This window comes from Anarhichas minor, unplaced genomic scaffold, assembly GCF_050575085.1.
Source record: "Anarhichas minor isolate MPS153535 unplaced genomic scaffold, ASM5057508v1 ptg000040l, whole genome shotgun sequence".
Taxonomy (NCBI): Eukaryota; Metazoa; Chordata; class Actinopteri; order Perciformes; family Anarhichadidae; genus Anarhichas; species Anarhichas minor.
Window position 1 is genome coordinate 5,498,282 of NW_027466486.1, and position 20,376 is coordinate 5,518,657.

The following is a 20,376-nucleotide window of genomic DNA, read 5'->3' on the forward strand; positions in this document are numbered from 1 at the left end:
GAATAGAGGCTCCCATCCCACCACATACACATTAACACCCACATTACCACGCCCTGGATGCCCCTCTGTACCACAGGCCTCTGGCAGCCTCTCTGACCTCACTCAGCTCTCTTTCTCCCCCCTTGGCTGATGCTACCTCCTCACCACTGACACCGCCACCCTCCATCTCTCCTCAATTCCCTTCCATGCCCCATTAGTTGAGCTTGGCTGGAGACAAAGAGGCAGGCCCTTGGAACTGAATGACCTGGTCAGCCTGAGATTTAATGGAGAAATCAGGTGTTGTGGGGATAATGGCCGAAGCGCACCAGAAGTCAAGGACAATGGCTGCGGCCTGTGAAGGCAGGGGTCAGACTTACAGAGGCTATAATGCCAACCTTGTCCCCTCGCTGTATATTTTACAAAGCTCTGCCAAACTGGAAAGCAGCTCTGTAACCGGGCTTTACGGGTCTTTGTGCATCGACAGCGAATACGTGGCAGATGTAGTTAATGGTTTTACTGTGCTTGCTTTGCTAACACTTTCAATTTTTTTTTGTTACCAGCACCTTGGTGAAGGTTGTTAGGTTACCTGCCTGTGATTGATGCAACAGAACTTGTTTAATGAAGAGTACAACATATTGCAAAGTAAGAGTTAGATGTTACAATTCTGCACTTTATCTCCTGTAGATGAAAACCAGCTGAGAGTTATGGGCTACGACAAAACACCTGATATCATCCTGGAGGTTCCCATTGGTTAGTATTTACAAATATAATGTAATGAAATAACTGCTTGTTTACTTTGGCTACTTTGTTTCAAGAGAAATTATGCAGTTGTCAAAACATTATCATGTTAATGCCAGATTTTCTTAGATTTTGGTGAATAATTCAAAGGAAATGTCACATGTCCCTTCTGGATTTTGCTTGTGTGGCTTTCTTTTCACTGATTTTCTGAGGGTCGCTCTGTGTTTCTGTTTCTGGAAAGCCGTGGAGGGACACATCGTGCACTGGATTGAGAGCAAGGCCTCATTCGGAGACGACCACAGTCATCGCACCTATCTCAATGAACAGTTCTGGAGCTACTGGAACAGGTGAGTCGTCTCTTCCTATTCTCACCACTTTGTATTCTGTTTTCATATGCTAATCTAAATTAACCATGTTTTACTATTTTCCCCACTTGGCGTATTGTTTATAACTTCTCCTTTTTGACCACAAACCACAATCAGCTTTTCTCAGTCTCACAAAGGCAGCTCATATCTCTGACAAACAACGTTAACCGCTTCCTCCCTGGCACAGACCACACTAACCCCACACTTGAACTTCCACATGCAACATCTGCACATCACACTACTTCCACATCCACTCCTGTCATTGGAGCCTTTTTACAGTCTGAAGGGTCTGCCTGTGAGCCTGATTGTGTTCCAGAGTACACACATTGTTTTGGAAGGGAAGCTGGTAAACGTGTGATTAATCTGTTGCATCTGTTGTCATGAGAAACTTCGGACAGGAACGGACCCTTGTGGTCGGACCCTCCGTGGGGGAACGGAGGTGTGTGAATGTGTCCGTCTCAATCGGGGCCGTGTATTGGCAAGAATCTGGCGATACAATGCATATCATGATACAGGGTTACGAGTCAATATATTGTGTTGTATTGCAGCCCTGTGAGCAAGGCGACATATTGCAATTTTTTAAACCAAATTTTAGTAAAACGATCATAGTATAAAGAGCACATATGCGTAAAATTTGAGTAAAAGAGGTTTTGCATTTGCATTTTTTACAGTCCCTGTAACATCATATATAACACATCTTTGCAAATTAAAGAAAGTATTGACTGAGTTAACCTTTGCACATAAACTATTAATTAAAAATCAATAGTGTTTTTGATAATCGATAAGGTATCAAAAAGCATTATTTCTCTATACTCGATATGTTCAATATTTTCTTCCACCGCTAGTTTCAATACTAGAAATTAATAATTTGTATTTAATTTTCTATTGAGAGAAGATAATTTGGATCTATATAATCTTTTCACAGTCTACCCACAGAGAACAGGAACTTTAATTAAATTTCATTCTCATCACTGTAAAACACAAAACTAACAAGCTGGTTGAAAGGTTATGCCTCTTTTTATTTAGTCATTTGTGTGCTAGTTTAAAAGGCTGAACACGTCCAATAGTGTCCATTGAATAAATTAACTATTTCTCTATTAAATGCCAGCAAAAAAAAAAATGGGCTATGAATAGGCACACACAGAAGGAAGATTAGGGGTCATTCACACATGGGCTTCACCTCCCTGCCTCCCTTGGTGCTGGGTTCCAGTCACCAAGTTGAAAAGTCGCTCACACTGCCGCCACTCGCCTCACTGCGGCCCCGGCCCCCCTCAGCCGTGACAGCCAGTTGACATGTTGTGACATGCTGCTGGAGTGCCAGGAGGTTCCAGACCGCAGGCACAGCCAGACTTTCTCTGTCTCTCTTTTTTTGTTTTATTGGTGCGTGTGCAGTACCAGGTCAGGATTTCTCCCAGATTCCTCCCATATATATATATACTACAAACCATTTGAAATGAATCTGTATTTTAAGCAATAACTAACAGTTTGTAGACTGAAAAGTAAATGAAAGGGAAATAATGGGTCAACTTTCAGTAAAATGTTACGCCCACCTATATATGACTGCTCAACTGATTTGACTCACAAGCTGCCAGCAGAGCAATCATTTGATTTTAAGGGAAGATGACTCATCCAATAGCATCGACCAGTTAAAATGCAGGAGATGAGGTCAAGGTCAAAATCAATGATGTGTTTTATTTTTTTTATTTTGGAAATGGCCGGCTTCCAGGCTTCCATTACTATTGTTGACGTCGGGAACTAAAAGCCACTGAGGTGTGAATTTAAAAATGACCAATCTAGATTGTTGACGGTTACTATCTTTGTTAGGCCTCATTAAATATCACTAAGAAAGTTGGTAACAATACAAAGCTTTGCTTAAGCTTCAGATCATTCCCAGACCATTGTTTAATGAGAAAGTACTAAATGATGTCTCAGTCAGTGAAACTTAAAGTAATGCAATAAAGAAGGAGGGCTCATTTGATTAGCGTGACATTAAGATCATACATATTTTACCGCGTAAGTCGATGTTCTTTCTTGGTTTGGATTGAAGAAAGTGGCATTAATCTGTCTTTGGTCTTCCTCCCTTGGTATACTCGTGGCATTACATTACAGTAGATCAAAATATCAGAATACCAACAGGCTGATTGGATGGCTAGCGTTAGTCTGAGCCTTACATATTTGCCTACGGGTGTCTTTCATTGATATTCACTGGGGCGGCCCTGTCCGAGTGTATTAAGGAACTGACAAAGTAGATCCCGTCATGTCAGCCAGCAGCCCGGTCAGATAAACATTGTTGTGTCAAAAAAGAAAAAATGTCAGTCCCTTCAGACCCTACCTTTTCCAGCACCCTTGTAATTTTTAATTGACATTTACTGCTGACATTTGAAAATGTGCCTCATCTTTCTCTTATTGTTAGACCTTACGGATTATCGTCTGAGGTACTTGTGTGTGTGCGCGCACATGTGCGTGTTTGTGTGTGTTAGCAGAGAATTTGGGGTCAGCTCTTTGTAGTCACAAGAAAATAAACCAATAGAGAAATAGGGTACAAGAGAGTGATGGGGTGACATCATCCTCCTTTCACTTCTCATTAGTTGCTTTTAGTTTATGAGACGGGCCCTGACGGGCTGATGTTGAGGGTGTTTGTCCATTCCTCAAACTCCGATTTCAACGTTTGACTCTAAACCTTTCGCTTTTCTTTTTGACTGCCCTTGGACTCGCACAGCAGTGTTTGTAATGACTTCATTGCTCCTGATTGACATTTCCAGTGATTTGCTTATTTTTCATGAATTCCCTCTTTGCTTTAACTGAGCCGCTTCACTCATTGCTCGTGTTAATTGTTCTTGGTTTGCCCTCCGGCATTGTGGAGTGAGCTATGGGGTCGTAGATTTTGTAGACGAAAAGAAGAAAAAAAACATAACAAATTTTTCCTCCAAAGCCCTCACCAACTGCATTTATCATCCAAACAATAGTCTTGCCAACACACTAACCCCATAATGAACCCCTCTTCAGTGGAGTGAGGGGTAATGACGCTTCACCTACAATGCTCCCAAGAAAAAAGAGAAAAAAAGATGGAGAGAAAAACGGTCTTCTTGCAGAATCAAACGGCGTGTTCAGGCCCAGTGCCTGGATGAGATGGCGTAGCAGCAGCTATGGGTGTCTTCAAGCCATCAATCTTAGCTGGTGGCGTTCCAGAACCAGCGAGCCCTCTGCTCTGACGGATGTTCACATAATTGAGTTATCCATCTCGCCCCAACTATCAAGAGTTGCATAAAAATTATTCACCTGCTGGTGAATATTAAACACATAATGAGCCTCTTGTGTGTTTTAGGAGAAGTGGGTAAGGTTAAACACAGCATGTAATGAAATATGGACCCTTCTGTGGTGCCACCTTAACTGTCCCTCCTTCATTATGGTGTACTTAAATCAATTACGGTTGGCAAAGTTCCTACAATGACTCTCTGAGCAGCAACTGAAGATCTGCCCTTGTATATGTCTGATTAGTTTAGCTCACCAAATCCTTAATGCCAAATACATTTAGATAATGGCAATTATTTACTGACTTCCTGCGCTTTTTTGATTGTTAGTTTTGTCTTTTTTCTTATTTTGACCGTGCTACTGTAGTCCCTATGAGGTTTAGTTACTTAATATCTAGTTGTCAGACTCTAGTCCTTTGTAAAAGGTGTGTATCTGGAATGGAAGACCACAGACAGCAGAGACGTTTTGATGCTTGATGGATGGATTTATAGATCAATGATTGGTCCTCGTTGTCAGGAAAGCGTGTATCACGGCTACTAGAAGAAAATATCAGTCAAAACATTAACACTACAGCCTTCCACATCAAAGCACAGTCACAAAGCAAACATCTGACAAAGATGGCTACAAGGGTTTCTCTTACATTTATATAATACTTGTTTATATGTTATTTGTCTAGTCTTTGCTTGTTTCATAGTCTCACAGCATCTCTTCTCTGACAGAGCCCACTCATTTTTCAGATTATGAGGGATCTTTGTGGCCCTTAATTGCCCTCCATGCCATGGTTGTGAACCATTAAAGAATCAATAGAGTAAATCAGAATTACCACAAAATAGCTTTTCAGCAACAACACGTCTCTGCGGTGGAGTATAGCAGATTAAAAGAGTGAATGTAGAGTTAAATAAATAGATTCAGAGCCCTTTTACTATTTGCCCTCCCCCGTTCCACCTACGCCAACACAATGGACAGCCTGTGTGGAAATGAGCACGGACGCGAGCGTGCCCCCCTCCCAAAGTACATCAGCTGTGAGATTCGTAAACTGCAAATGTGTCAGAGTTGAAAATGTTAGCACTCTTAATGGAGGCTTGAAAAGGTTAGATCTGATAAAAAGCTGTCAGCCGTCCACAAAAAATGATTTATAGCAATATAATGGGACAGTATGCCTCATTTCTCCCTCATATGAAATGGGGGTTAAGACTTTCGGGGGTGCCATTATACATCATCTGGCTTGACCACTTGAAAATTTGTTGAGACTTGAATGCAGGCACATGCATTATGTTCCATCTGGCTCTTTTGTTTTAGTCATTCTGAAAGTCATCCCATAGATAATTCATGTCCTCCCGTAATTACAAGCAGAAAATTCTCATGCTCCAAAAGTGCATATCGATCTCCATTCAAATGTGTTTTGCGCAAATGAGATTCGTGCCATGTCCTTTGTTGCAACACTTTTTTTTTTTTGTTATGCACATAATGGAAGCAAAACTACAATTAATGGGGAAGTCATAATTCTGAAGACTCTCCCCAGACTGTTCCTACAACATCACTAATCTGCTTGCTGACACATTGGCTAATGAATAGACAAGAATCTGATTTATGTGAGGTTTTATATTAGTTGACACAGCTGCAATTAGACATCTTGAGTTCTTTATGAACTTTTTTCCAATTATATCTGGAACTGTATGCTGTAGATTTTACATCCGAAATGTCATGGTATTTCTGTTATACTCCCAGAACCGTCAATCCATTTGAGACATCAAATTAATTTTTTGATTCGAGATATTGTACACTGCCGTCTTTTTTTTTTTTAATGGACATGTCCATCATTTTTTTTGTTGAACTTTCCAAAGCAGTAACGACAGGAATGCTTAATTAATGGTTTAGTGTGTTGCAGAAAACCAATATTGAATTCAGCTGACTTTTCCTTTATGTTGGAAAAAAAGGTTTTACTTCGCTAGATCCTTAGATGTGCACGTATGACTTGTTAAATATGAATAAAGACATTTTCTCATATTTAGAAATGCTCGCTTTGTGCATATAATGCAATAATAGCAGCAGCAGCAGCAGTAGAGGCAGGGCCATCATAGGGCCAGAGCAGATAGGGGATGTCACCTGAGAGAGGGCGCCCACAGGCCGTGGCTGCTGCTGCTGATCCAATGCGGCTGGACATTACAGGGCCATCCCCGAGGACGGGTACTGGCGCTTCTGGGGTGACAATGTGACACCTCCAAGACCTGTACCCTGCCATACTATACTCACCCTTCCTGTCAGAGATGTGCACAACAAAGAAAGGAGGAAATAATAATATCCATTGCAATAGCGGCCTTTAAAGAATAAGTAATATTCACTTAAATCACATTGACCTAATATGTGAATAGCTGCATTACTGCACCGGCCAGCAATGTGTTTAGTTTCTTAAATAACACTTTATTTTGTGATGTTGATGAGGTGGCTTCTCAGGGTTGCAGGGTTTTAAGGCTGTGGACTTTGTATTTACTTAATATGCATAGACAATTCTAGTTAAGAGCCTCATTTTCCTTATTTTTTTTGAAAGTACAAAAATATTTTTTCCTGGTAAATCGCAAGCGCCTCTGACATTATCTTCCTCCTATTTATAGTTATGGATACCCCATGCAGTGCAGGAACGTGGCCTCTTTTATTGTTTCCTTTGTTATGACATCCTATCGTAGAATATTCCACGGCTAGAAAAATAGCTATCCACAATGATGGTTCCTTTAGGGCTTTGCGAGTGTTTGTTTTAGGCCACATCGGCACACAGAAGTGCAACGCTGGCCCCCAAAGCACAAGCAACTTGGAATATTAATGGCAAATGACAAGTCGGCTCTGATGCTTCAAGGATTTCATGCTTTTAAGGATGCACATTTGGATGCATTGTTTAAGGCGTCTGGGGTGTAATCCGCACTCTCAGGTCTCGAGCAGCCTCAGGATTTAGCTGTGGTTTAAGCCTCCATGGCTCCTATTTATTTTTGTAGGGTTGTATGTGAGCATTATCCAAATTTGTCATTTACCATTGAGTGTGAGAGCCGCTTTGACACGGCCGCTGTGTGTATAAACGAGGAGCGGGACAGAAAGCGGCACCCCAGCGATATATATCCCTCCTCCTGTCTTTCTGCTTGCCTGTGACACTGCGAGACGGAGAAGAAAGCCTGGAGTGAAATGAGGTTCAGGCATGTCTACTCCATGAATTCCTGTTTTGCCATGGAACTTTTTCTAAGATTAACGTGCATTTTTTGTCAGCTTTCACAATGTATGTCATCAGACTTACAGACACGCACGTTTTCTCTCCTTCCGTCATTTTTGCAGACTTTTTTCCCCTCTTCTTCTTTTTCCTTTAGAAGTGACCTTCTGGGTTTCATTCCAGGAGGAAGTCACCAGCATTTGTCAAAAAGCTTAGAAAGTGGTGGACAAGGATTAGAATGGCTTTTTTTCTAAAACTCAAATCTAACAGGAGAATTTCACGAGCATTCAGGTCCACATCGCAGGCAATGTGACGCAAAACTTGCAGCGATATTTCCTTGACACGGAGATAGCCCAGACAAATCGATTTTGTACACTAATACACGGTTCTTGCTGTGCATCACACACAGGCCTGTGTGCGCACGTATTGCTGCTGGATATCTTCACATCTGTAGAAAGTTACATAGAGATAAAAGGGGAAATGGGACGATCATTTTAGGGTCGGGTGTTATCATACAAAGGTCGTGCTCTTGTATTCTGCTGAATATGTTGCTGTCATAAAGGCTAAAAGTAATTTAAGAGGATTTTTTTTTTATTACCACATTCTATCCACATACACACCCACATTTCAGCTCAGTAGTCATAAAGCTAAAACACAAATATTTAATGCTTTCGAGGACCTTTTGTTCATGAAGCCTTTTTAAGTATTTCATTTCATGCACCTCCACAGCTGCTTCCAAAGCATCTTAACACTGCCCAACTAAAAGGGGCTTAATTGTGTCTTAACCTCTCAGTAGAGCTGGATGAAGGATGAAGGATCAGATGATTCCTCCAGTGTCCTCCTGAGGCCTAAGGAGAGCATTGGACCATGAGTCCCGTGGCTTGTCGCAGGACATGAATGTGGCCAAGAAAAAAAAAATAGCATATTCTTTACCGGTAAAAAAAAGAATCCCAATTGAATAGAAACAATCTGTTCTTTTGTTCTTATCAAGCAATATGGTCCTGACATTTAGTTTTAAGGAATGGCATTTGGTATAGAGAAAGAGAGCTTTTATTTTTCCATGGTTCATACAGGAGAGGAATGCATATTTTAGTTCTGGATGTGCGATTTCATGACATGGCAAGTGTTTAACAGCTTTTTGGGGGATTAAGATTTCCTTTTTTTTTTTCTGATCTATTTTTTTTTGTTCAGTTCACTTGTCTCACTGTGTTGCTACATGTATGGTGTAGGTTGCTTTTGCTGATTTTGTAATAGTATACTTCAAGATTTAAATGTAACCCTTCAAGAGCTACTTGGGTTTTGATCAGCGCTGCTGTATATGCTACGAATTAATGGTTTAGTTTAGCCACTTTATCTTTGCCGTAATTTATATGGCGGTCAGCGTTGTCTGGTGTATTTCTGAGCACAAAAACAGTAAACACGCTTTCTATTTTAGACCAAAAATAAATATATTTTACCTAATGACAGCCAAGGAAACGGTGCTTCATATTTCTGCCTTTGTGTTTAAAGAGCAGCTCTGTGTGTACCAGATAATGTGCTGGTACTCGTGGTCCATGGAGGCCCATCAGTCACTGTGTGGAGCTGGTCGCTTGTGATAAGTGGTTCCTTATAGATAATCTAGACACTGGGCTTTTTATAGGCCCACTGTCCCTCACATAACCTTGTTTTTTTTTTTGGGGGGGGGGGGGGGGGGCTCTTCTCATTTCACCTAAAGTCTTCTTGGAGCATGCAGTAAATAACATGTTTTAAGAGAATAACAGAAAAGAATGTTTTTAAATCTATAAAAGCCAGCATAAGCAAAACACCAATCAGCTTCTGCATCCATTCCACACTAGATGAGGTCAAAAGCTGCTACGCTGTTCTGAATTTGCACCTATCATTCTACATTTAGTTAAGTCATCTGACCTCATCCATCTCCCAAAATATCGTTGAACGTCCGAGTTGTTTGTTTCACTATGTAAGGCCTATATCTGATTGTACCTCATGGGAATCATTTTTGATTGATCTATCGTAAGCAACTGAATTTAAATACCAGATGAAGAGGTATTTGTTTTTGTTAACTTTTGCATTGTATTTCAGTATTAATTCACTTCAATGCGTTGTTGCCAGAAACACTGAAAGAGATACAGGCACATCTGAGTCTTTCCTCACCCGCCTGGCATTTGTTAAAGAGCTTTGTCAGGACCCTCTTCCCCCATCTCTGTTCCCGGGCAGCCCTTTCCCTTTCCCGTCTCTGGTTTGAGTTTCACGTCTCGCGGCGGTCTGATTGCCTGATAGCTTAAACATCTCTGCCTGCCTATCCCTTAGTGGGGAGTGTGTAATCAAAGACACATGAGCAGCCTGTGTCCAACTGTTGACCTTCTGATTTTGCTCATCAATTCTGAGGGTTAATGTACACGATCTATCAGGTCAACAGATTACTCTCCCCGAGCTCTGTCAGGTCTATAAATGATTAGGAAACAAACGCATTTGGCCATTGAACCCTATTAAAACTTCTTAGAAAAAAAGGTGCACTCAATATGACTCCTGATGTATTCTTTCTACTCTCGTGTTAATGATGCTAATGTTTTCTTTTTCTCTATTATGCATTTTAAATGAGCACCATTAACCAAATCTTTCCAACAAGGGTTTAAAGAGTTAACAGGGTAACGATATTATCCAAATTCCAACTCCGTCCGCTGTCGATGTAACGTTTCATCATAGGCGGGAAAGTTGAAACGGGCGATACCCAATCCTTTTCCTTTTGGACTGATGCGAGATAACAGAGGCATACATTTCTGAACAAGTGAAATATAAACTCTGCGCAGAGTTTGGGGCTTTGAGACGCCCCCCCCTTTGAACGGCCGCCGCGGAGATGTCGGAGAAATCTATTTCTCATTTTGAGTGATATCTCCATCAGCTGGCACGTTCGCGCAATGAATCTTCCCCCCCCCCCATGTTAAACCCGGAATCTGTCTCTTCAATGACGGCTGTGTGTTTTAAATGACCACTCTTATTTTTTTGTAATGGGTGTCTGTGTGTCATGGAGGTTACAAGTGAAAGGGCAGAATAGAGCTGTCTGGCGAAAGGCCTCTGATAGAAAGTGCCACTTCAATTTGCGCACAGCTGCAGTTAAGCCTGGGCTGGCTCACTGTCCGGCCCGACACTTCACATTCTCTTCTCCCGCGACTGGAATGGATGTGAAAACTATTAACTTTAGACAGAGTTTTGGCCTGACCAGTTCTGATCCCTTCCCCTTATTCGTGGCTTATCTTTAGCTTGTTTTGTCAGGATTGCACTCTGACAAAGACTGCCACAGACACAATTTACATCTTGTTTATTTAAGTTTTCTGACTCTTTGAAGCCTTTTTTCGAAAACTTGGTCTCAATCTCAATTTTAAAAAGTTTTTAACTGTAAAAAAAAAATATCATATATATACTGTTGTGCACCATTAAATTACATCTTACATTACTTTTTATACCACTTTTCCATTGGAGAGGTCATTGGACTGCAGACTACACATCTCCTAATTTGGTGATGAGGGGGTTTAACAGTTTGAGGAACTCTATCCGCGGAGCTGCTGACAGTCCTCAGCCCCCCTGAGTCCTTGCTAAGGACGGAGCTCGCGGTTAAAGAAAAGACTACTGGCTCTGCTTAAAGTATTCGTTGTGGTTTGAATTAGAAAGGGGATAAATTCTCTGAATAATGATGGCAAAACATTTAGCTCCAGCAGCCCGTTTGAAACAAAACACGCTTTGGTAAAACTTTGAACGACTCCTTCCTTTTTTTTTCTCCCCCAGCTGTTTTGTTTTCATATTGTAGTGCTGAGTTCATGGGAAACTCTCTCCCAGGTTACCTGCGCCCCTGAAAAGTAATGGGGAAAAAAAGGATTACGGCCACAAGAATGTTTTTGCAGTTAGTTGAAATATTACCAACCTTGTCAAATGTCATTTTGAATGAGAAAGCAAACATATTTTAATCAGGGCTTTAAAGGCAGGGCTGTATAAACTGTGACTCTGGGAGAAAGGGGTCAGCTAATTGCATCGTTTGATGTCATGTTTGGTCTCTCTCCATTTTGATGCAACTGCCAGGAAAGCATGCTCGCACTCTTTCTCTCTCTCTCTATGTCACACACACTTTATCACACACACACGGTCAAATGAAAAACTACTGAAAGGTCCGAGAGTTCTCAATTCTGTAATATTCATAGTCTTTGCTTCTCATCCCGTCAGCCCTCCTCTCAACCTCCAACCTCACCTCTCCTGCATCACAGACCTCGAGTGCTAAGATTTAAGGATCTTATTCATAATTTTGTTAATGAATGTGAATGCCAGTGCATGAAGAGTAGGGTATGGCAGTCCTCAGCCTACGATCCATCTAGATAGGCCTGTCACATGAACTACTTTGGTGGATAATATATTATTTCAGAAACAATATTGTCATTTTAAGACTATTTTATGCGACTAGTATAATGATAATGTAAATGCATAATAATATAAGTACAGCCTTTTGTGAACATTTAATACTTTAAAATATTCAGACACTGGAATAAAAAAAATGTAATATTCTAAAAAAAATTAAACATAAATAAGATAAAACCACACAACCAAACCATAAATAAAATGGAAACTACGGCTCTGTCAAAAAGAAAAAAGTCTGCACAATGCCCCCGTCTTATAATGGCAGGGAAAACCTTGCTGTTTACTCTGGCCTCATGTTGCCCAAAATGTTGGTGACATTCTTATGTAAACAAACAATTAGATAAGTCTACAACTTGGAAATTGAGGTCTGGGATTGTAACAGAGTACCGTTATCATGGCATGCTGTGGCATTGAAATTGAAGGTTATCGTGACGTGTACATTTGCTGAGTGTGAGTTAAAAGGTACAGCCAGGATAGTAATAGTGTAATACCGTGTATATATATATATATACCGTGATAGCATGAAACTGTTATCTTACTGTGAAATCTCACACCGTTACAATGTTATGAGGCCACGTCCATATATTGTACAATTAATCGATAGAGGTATCATTGTGAGTCCTGCACTTGGACCAATGGTACGTGCAAAGCTCTCCCACCGTCCTACAGCAAGACCATCCTTCAAACACACAGGCCCAAATCGCTTTGGTTCTCATAATTACTGTGTTAACAAAAGCAGGGGGGGGTAGGGGGGTATACATTGTAAATTATGTTTGACAAGGTAGGGCTGGTGGTTTGTCGTGGCTTGTCTTTAGTTATTACTCATACTTCCTCCTGCCATAGATAAGGTCTGCTGGTGAACATACCAAGGTGAGCGCTGGTGCAGGGCCCTTATCGCCAGCATTGATTTAGGGCAAAACCCAGTGACAGAGGTCATTGTGTAGCAAAGCTATCCATCATTCAGGTTTGATTCCTGCTCTCACCGGTCTCCCAGTTGTCTACACGTAGGCAAGTCACGAGGAGGAGAGGCCACGGGAGGGTTGGACTGGTGGGAGGTGTGATGTGGACGGTGCATTGAGGAGCTCTGCATAAAGCGAACTGTTTGTCAACTAAGAGATGACAAGAATTCATCATATTTAAGAAATATGTTCAGATGTAATTTAGAATTAAAGTAACAGTGTTAACTCAATTTGATCGGCTAATTATGGTGTGGAATCCACAAACTATTTGACGTACATTTAAAGCTTTGGATGCTTGTGAAAAATATGTAGCCTTGAATTTCTTTCCCCCGGTAGCTGATTGACCATCTTCCCGCTGTTTATTCTGCCACTCACACTGATTCTCTATGTGTCCTGGAAACTGAGTGGTTGTTTGAGACGCTCACATTTTCCCCAGATTTAAAATTCAAGGCAGTTCTCAGCCTGTGGTAAATGAATTTACAATCATAAACACAGTTTTCTCTCTTTGCGGCAGTATTTTTTTCCGATGTCTGAAGATGGGTATTTATTGCTGTTAATGTCCGTGGACTTTGTGGCCAGACTTGTACCTTTTTGGCTCAAATGTTCTATTCATCCCGGCTTCAAAATGGGTGGCTTGTACTTTCAAATATGTTATGAGTCGTATTATTGATTTGTCATGAAGATTATTAATTGCACTTTTTTCACCAACTTGTGCAAGGAGTTGGAGGCTGCCAGTGATTCCCCTGGAGCGATCGCATGTAAATGGCTGTAAACTGTCAGCTGATTCCTGAGGGGAAAGGTATCCTGTAGAATCTGAAGGCATCTGTAGTTATGCTGAAGTAGCAATGGTGGTGCTGCTTACTCTAACCTACCAGAGGATAACTTAAGTAGCTAATTACACTTCAGTCTGTAATGAAATCCATGTCAGGTTGTCTTGAGAACCTGGATTTGTGTGGTGGATTTCAGTTAAATACAGGGGCAGCTTATGCATTTTATGGTTCTCTCCTCAAATTAAAGTTTATTTCCGCAATCCCCTCTAGAATGTGTCATCTCCCATTACGCAAATGTGGATATGGTAAATTAGCGAGGAGAGTGCTTACGCTATGAATATGTTGACTTTTTTTGTGCCGTGTGCAGGGGGGGTTAGCTTGCTGGGGGTTGGGGGTCTTTAACTCTAAAAAGTTGTCTTGAATTTTCTCCCCTTGCAAGATGATGTGTTTTTGCAATTCAAATATTTGCTCTCTCTTCTCCATTGCAAAGCTCCCTTTGAAGCGGAAGAGTTCTATCAGGACCAATGACAGTGTGAGCTTTCAGCGTGACAGCGCAAGAGGCAGTGCCGGACTATTTCTAACTGCATATTTAAATAGCAAGGAAATCAAAAATGTATGCAAATGACGGCATGTTTTGCATGCTGATATTTTTATGATTTGGGCGCTTGCATATTCAGGTGGTGTTCAGTACGTGCTTAGCTTTAGCAACATTAATCAGAATTACGGTACTTCATGTCTTCACCACATCCTTGATCTCCCTCTAAACAAACATTCCTGGGGGGGTGGAAGGCCTGCAATTTTGCAGATTTACTTTTAATGAAAGCTCTGCTTAATGTTTATATGGACCGTTTTTTAGTGGAAAGACATATTTAAGGCCTTAGGCTTCATAGGAACGTGTGTAACCCAGAAACTCTGAACACTTCCTTAATATGACTTTTCTCTATATTGCACATTATGGAAGACCTAACTACCTGATCTTATTTACATTAATCACAGCTATATATATATATACAGTATATGCCTTATTCATGTTATGTGGGAAAGCCTCTTTTTATTTGAATGAAGGTTTTAGATGTATTCATTATAGTGAACATATACACCATGACGCCATGCGTGGGTGATTTGGGAACGTGTACGTGTTTTTGCAATGAGCAACATATCAAGACAAAGCCCTCGAAAAGGGCCTCGGGCCTGTCTGCGCTCCTAAAGGTAGAGAAAATACAGTATAAAATAATTAATTGAATTGTCATTTGTATGAGCAGCCCTTGCTCTCTGCACCCTATAATTCCAACCTCTTTCTCCCCCTTCCCCTCACCACATTTTTTTCCCTTCTTTTTTTCTAAACAGCAATTAATCTCATTTTTAGTCCAATTTCCAGCCCTCTGCTGGAGTCAGAGCAAGTCCCCTGTTTTGTTCCTATTTGGCTTGGTTCCTCTGCATAGTCATTAAGGGCCCAATTAATGTCACCCTTTAGCTGAAGAGTGCTCATTTTTATTGGGGAGCTGACAGTCACCGCCATGAGTGCCGCAGTGTAATATGCATTAATTGCCCCGTAACACTGGTAATTACCAGTTCTTCAAGCCTCTCAGTAAACTGTCATGCCCAGACACGACTGCTTTGAAATAGATTACTCATTAGGGGGACCTGCCCTGTTTTCCAATGGGGGCTCGCTGGGTTGGCATAAAGATGAAAAAAAAATCTGGTGCTTGAACAAATAGTTGCCAAGAGCAATTTCCTATTACAACGTCCCGGTAACAGCTTTTCTCTGTCTTTCTCTTTTTCTTTCTTTTCCCTCAGATGGCATTCCATCCGTCACTTGAGTTAAAGCTCAGCAGTAGAGTTAGATGTCCATCACAGATCTGGCTGATAGCAGTTGGTTTGACTCCTTGTACCTTAGGTAGGGATGGGTATCGTTAGGATTTTATCCATACCAGTACTTTTATGGATACTGCTTACCGGTTCGGTTCCTTGTCAATGCTCTTATTGGTTCTTTTTTATATTTTAAGATTAAAAAAGACAATTAATTACAAACAAAGCGCGATTGCGTTATTATTCGTATGTAAACAATCTTTCTTGAGCAGCAGCAGCAGCAATGTTTAAATAACTCACTATTGTAGACTATTTCAATACCAACAACAAATGTAAATAAATCAATACATTTATAAAATAAATATTCCTAGCAGCAACGGGCTAAATAAAGTTCAACACAGCTGCTCCCACAAAAAGTTCCCAAATCCTTAAAATACAGGCGCAGCTGAACAATTAGCTAAGCGCTTAGCTTTCATTTATTAGCCTGTTCTTATTATCAAACTCTGTATGGCATCGCTAACGCTACCTGCAGTGGACGAGGATGAACGGCTGCTCGACAAACTCTTCGTTTCTGCGTTTATATTATGCATGTCCGCCACATGTTTTGATAAACTGCTGGTATTACCTGTCTTACTTGGAAGGGTTTTATTGCATTTGAGACAGCGAGAGTTATCAGCATCTACTCCAGTAAAATGTGGCCATACTTTCACTCTTTTTGTTCTCTCTGCCATGATGTGTGTTTAACACTGTAGTGTGTGTGTGTGTGTGTGTGTGTGTCGTGCAAAGACAGAGAGAGGAGGTTTGCGACGCTGCGAGATCTCACTCCGTAACTTCTAAAGTACCGATAGCAGAACCGTTAATTCCGGACCGTATTGATACTCCGGGTTTTTACTACTGTATAATCGGTTCCCGTTTAGAACCGAGTTTCGGGGGGCATCCGTAGCCTTAGGATTTCACCATTTGCCTTGGTTTTAACTGAAATCTTCAATGTTGATTGTATTTTGTTCATTTTTTGTCTTGCCTTCGTACAACACTGCCCTGAATGCCCAGAGAATAGCATTAGAAGTGTCAGTATTGTTGCTTAATGTGGGGCATTTCAGGGCCTCTGTACATAAGATCGAGGCAGTGTTGATGTGAAGTTCTTGTTCAAATATTGATGCTAACTTTGCTCAGGTCTTGTGTTTGCAGACTGTGGAATCTCTGTTTCAAACATTAGCTTGTGCTTCACGGTTCCTGAAACGTGTCCTGCATACCCGCAGAAAAATAAATTAATAGTGAATGCAAATTCAAAGAAACGGTTCGAGGACAAAAGGAGGGGATGTAATGTGGGTGTCACCGTTGTTCTGCGATAAGATATCATAAAGGAGGGACCAAATCAAACAATGTTAGCAATCATACATCCTCTCAACAGAAAGGTGTTGGCCTATTTAGTCACGCCAGAAACAATATTTAGATTTCACAGCTTTGTAAACACTCCAAGTGTGCGCTGGGCTTATTCTTCTATGGTCCTTTCTTTCTTTTTTCAAAAGCACTCTTGTGTCATTACCCATTTACCATAGCAAGGAAAAGAACAGAATGTGAAGACCAGGGAAAAGCCTCTCTCACACACACGCACACACACACAGATAAAAAAACACACGCATGCATGCACACACAGAGCTTCTCTAAAGGTGCTGCTTTTGTTTCATCTCCCTTATAGCACCTGCTCCAGGCAATCTGCTCCCACTCGTCTCAAATGAATTTTGTCACGGCCTCTCAGATTCTCAGCCAGCGATGCGCTAATGAAAGGAGATAGTACAATTTGAACTGACCAGGTAGCAGCCAGCAGTGCCCAGCTGAGAGCAACGGATGGGGACGCACCCCTCCTTGAAACAAAAGACAAGTCAACCGTCCGCTGATATACCCATTACCCTTCTCATTAATACCCTGCAGACCTCGGCGTGCGAGTGTGTCCGTCCGTGTGCACTTGTGCGTGCGTCTATCTGTTTGTGTTGGTCGAGCACTTATCGAATTGTTTATGACAGGCCTAATTGGGCTAATTGAAGACATTAAGATTACCTGTCAGCCCTGTGTATCCAGACTCCCTATCTGTCTGACAACTCCTGACAAGTGAGGGACCCCGTAGCATCCGTCATGATGGAGCATTCCCAGGCCGTAATAGGGACAATAGGGGCCACTCTAATTTGATGTGGACAGCCTTGGCTGCACGGATCAGCCTCTGTCTGTGTGTGTGTGTGTGTGTGTGTGTGTGTGTGTGTGTGTGTGTGTGTGTGTGTGTGTGTGTGTGTGTGTGTGTGTGTGTGTGTGTGTGTGTGTGTGTGTGTGTGTGTGTGTGTGTGTGTGTGTGTGTGTGTGTGTGTGTGTGTGTGTGTGTGTGTGTGTTAAATCTAAGTGAGAGTTGGGGGCTCTGTGGCTAATGGAGTCCCCCTTGGCTATGTGACAAAGCGATGAGGCAGTCTGAGGGGAAAAGTGAAAGGGGTCTTCAAGTGTTTAAGGACATGAGAGGGAAGGTGCTCGGGGTGACGGCCTTCACCGATTGAATGACGAGGGAGGAGCGCTGACATCTGTGTGCGCTCCTTTATCAGACGGACCCCCGGAAAGACCAACATGTAAGCGATGGGCCCACTTTTTGCATACGTGTGCGTTCTGTCATTCACAGTTACAGAACACCACTAACAAGAAATCTATATTCATATTTTGTCTATATTTGTTCTTAAATCCTTTCAATGGAAATATAGTTTAGTCATTATGGTTTTTCCGTCTCTGATCTGAGGTACAGACATCCATAGATCAGGGTTGCCAGATCTTAAGCAGAGCACAGTCCTATCTTCTGAGGCTTAAGGAATGTGCCTGTGCATATTTGTATCAACCCACCCTACCTCCTGTTCCTCCCCACTCTCCTCTCCTGTGTGGGCATTTCGTGTGGCTTTGCAGCATCGTCGCTATGACAGATCAACGCTGTCAGACCAGGAGATCCCTCTGTTTGTTTGTTCTCCAAAAGGGGTTAAACTGTCAAGTTGACAACTCACAAGACCTTTATACTCTAGCACTACCGCCTCTCCCCGTCTCTCTTCTCTCTCTCCATGGCTCCCTCCCCCCTGTCCACCTTCATCCCCAAACGAGTGAAAATCAATACCAGATTGCCTGAGGACCACTGTTTGGTGTGGGCCTGACCCCTAGATGTCCCCCACTCTGCTTCTTTCATTACATGTAGCCCAGTATTTAACTTCCATCCTCATCCCTCGCCTAATTAGTTTCGATAAGCCCTGAGTCTCTCCCTCCCTCCCTCTCCCCCCCCCCCCCCCCCCCCCCCCTCTCTTACACGTGCACACACATGGACATTTTGCTTTCTTGCCCTTTGAAGGGACACTCTGGGCTGGGAGTAATAAAAAGACAAATCCCAACACGCGCACAGAAGCCCCCAGCCATTCTTGAACTAGGATTATTTTTTTGTTTGCATAGCAAATTCTTAAAAACTACAATGAAATTAGATTTGCACCCCAGATCATCAGTGAAAACACAGGGGATATCCTGTGTTGTCCAAAGGCTAATGGTGCTTTGTGGTGGGCCTGTTAGCAGGACTACCCCCCCCCCCCCCCATGTGTGTGGTTTTCCACTAGGCCTCCCATTAGATTGTGTCTCTGTTGAGTTGTCCAGTCACAGGTAAAGTAGTAATGGCTACTATACAGAAAATACTAGTTAGCTCTTTTTTTAATTTCCTCCCACTAAACCTAGTAAATAATTGATTAGCACAAACCCAGAAAACCGCTCCAGTGATTTGTCCGCTGTAGGTCTGTGTGTGTTTTTATGTACCACCCACATGTCCAGGTGCCGCCACTGCGCCGGCTGGCCTTGTCGACCACTGACAAGCCCCAACGACATGTCGGCCCCCCCTGCTCTGCTTCCCCCCCCCCCCCCCCCCCAGGGGCTAAAATTACCCTCTGGAATGTAAACAGACTGCAGAGTAAGCACACAGCTTTCTGTGGCCCTTCGCCCGAGTCCGTCTCCAAACTGGCCCCCCCAAACTTGGACAGTTCCATTTTGGACTCCAAGGCCAAGTTTGACGGCAGGGATACCTTTAACCTGTCTTTCACAGCGGTTCTTCTCTTCAAGTAACAGGACTAATGATGTGTTTCTGTGTCTGGTGATGATAATCATAATGGCGGAAATGTTCTATGCAACAGCTGAAAAAGGAAACATATTTCATTCTTTACTGTTTCTCCTCGTATCTCCTTTCCCCTTTTCATTGTAGCAGACAGATGGGCATTCACACCAATTCATTAGGTGTGTGGGGTAGCTGTAAGCGGTGGAGTCTGGGTGAAGAAGTTCACTGGGCCGGGCGCTGACATGTTGATTTAGTGGTGGTAACACGACTGCACTTCCAAAGGTGCTGACTTGGACGAAAGCCAGGCCTCTTTTTCTCCCAGGGAGACATTAGAGGCCTCACTCTAATTTCGGGGCAGGGTTCCACTCGTGGATGCAGAGGCCAAGAGGCCCTACACAACAAACATTCACACCTGCCTTTCCATGCCTAACTCTTGATTCAGGCCACACTGGAGTGGCAGCAGAATTGAAGATATAAGACTTATTCCTGAACGTGACTGACTGATTGAGCCGGTGGATGTTGCGGCTTTTTCAGAATGGAAATGCAAGTCCCGTTGCAAAATAAAGACCATTTAGAAGTGACACAAGGTTTGTTCAAACTTAAAAAACGGAATAGTAAAATAGAGCACTGACTTGTTTGTTTCAATAGCATAACAAAATGTGGGAGACAAACGGCCACGTCTCAGGCACACGCATGCTATGACCTCACATATAAACATGATATCATCCATACACACACAACACTGTTACTCTGCTGGACACACCAGGTTTGCAGGCGCCCGGTCAGGCTGACGCTGCCCTCGCAA

General features: G+C 42.3%; 1 protein-coding gene across 4 annotated transcripts in view; it reads left to right on the top strand.

Moving 5' to 3' along the window:
- The window catches only part of cdin1 (CDAN1 interacting nuclease 1), a 53,304-nt gene that overhangs the window by 25,020 nt on the left and 7,908 nt on the right, over window positions 1-20,376 (top strand). For all 4 annotated transcript variants that reach the window (XM_076108488.1, XM_076108489.1, XM_076108490.1 and 1 more), the window contains 2 exons: window positions 664-729; window positions 959-1,064. In XM_076108488.1, the coding sequence (XP_075964603.1) occupies window positions 664-729; window positions 959-1,064 (172 nt within the window). The remainder of the gene's footprint in view (window positions 1-663; window positions 730-958; window positions 1,065-20,376) is intronic.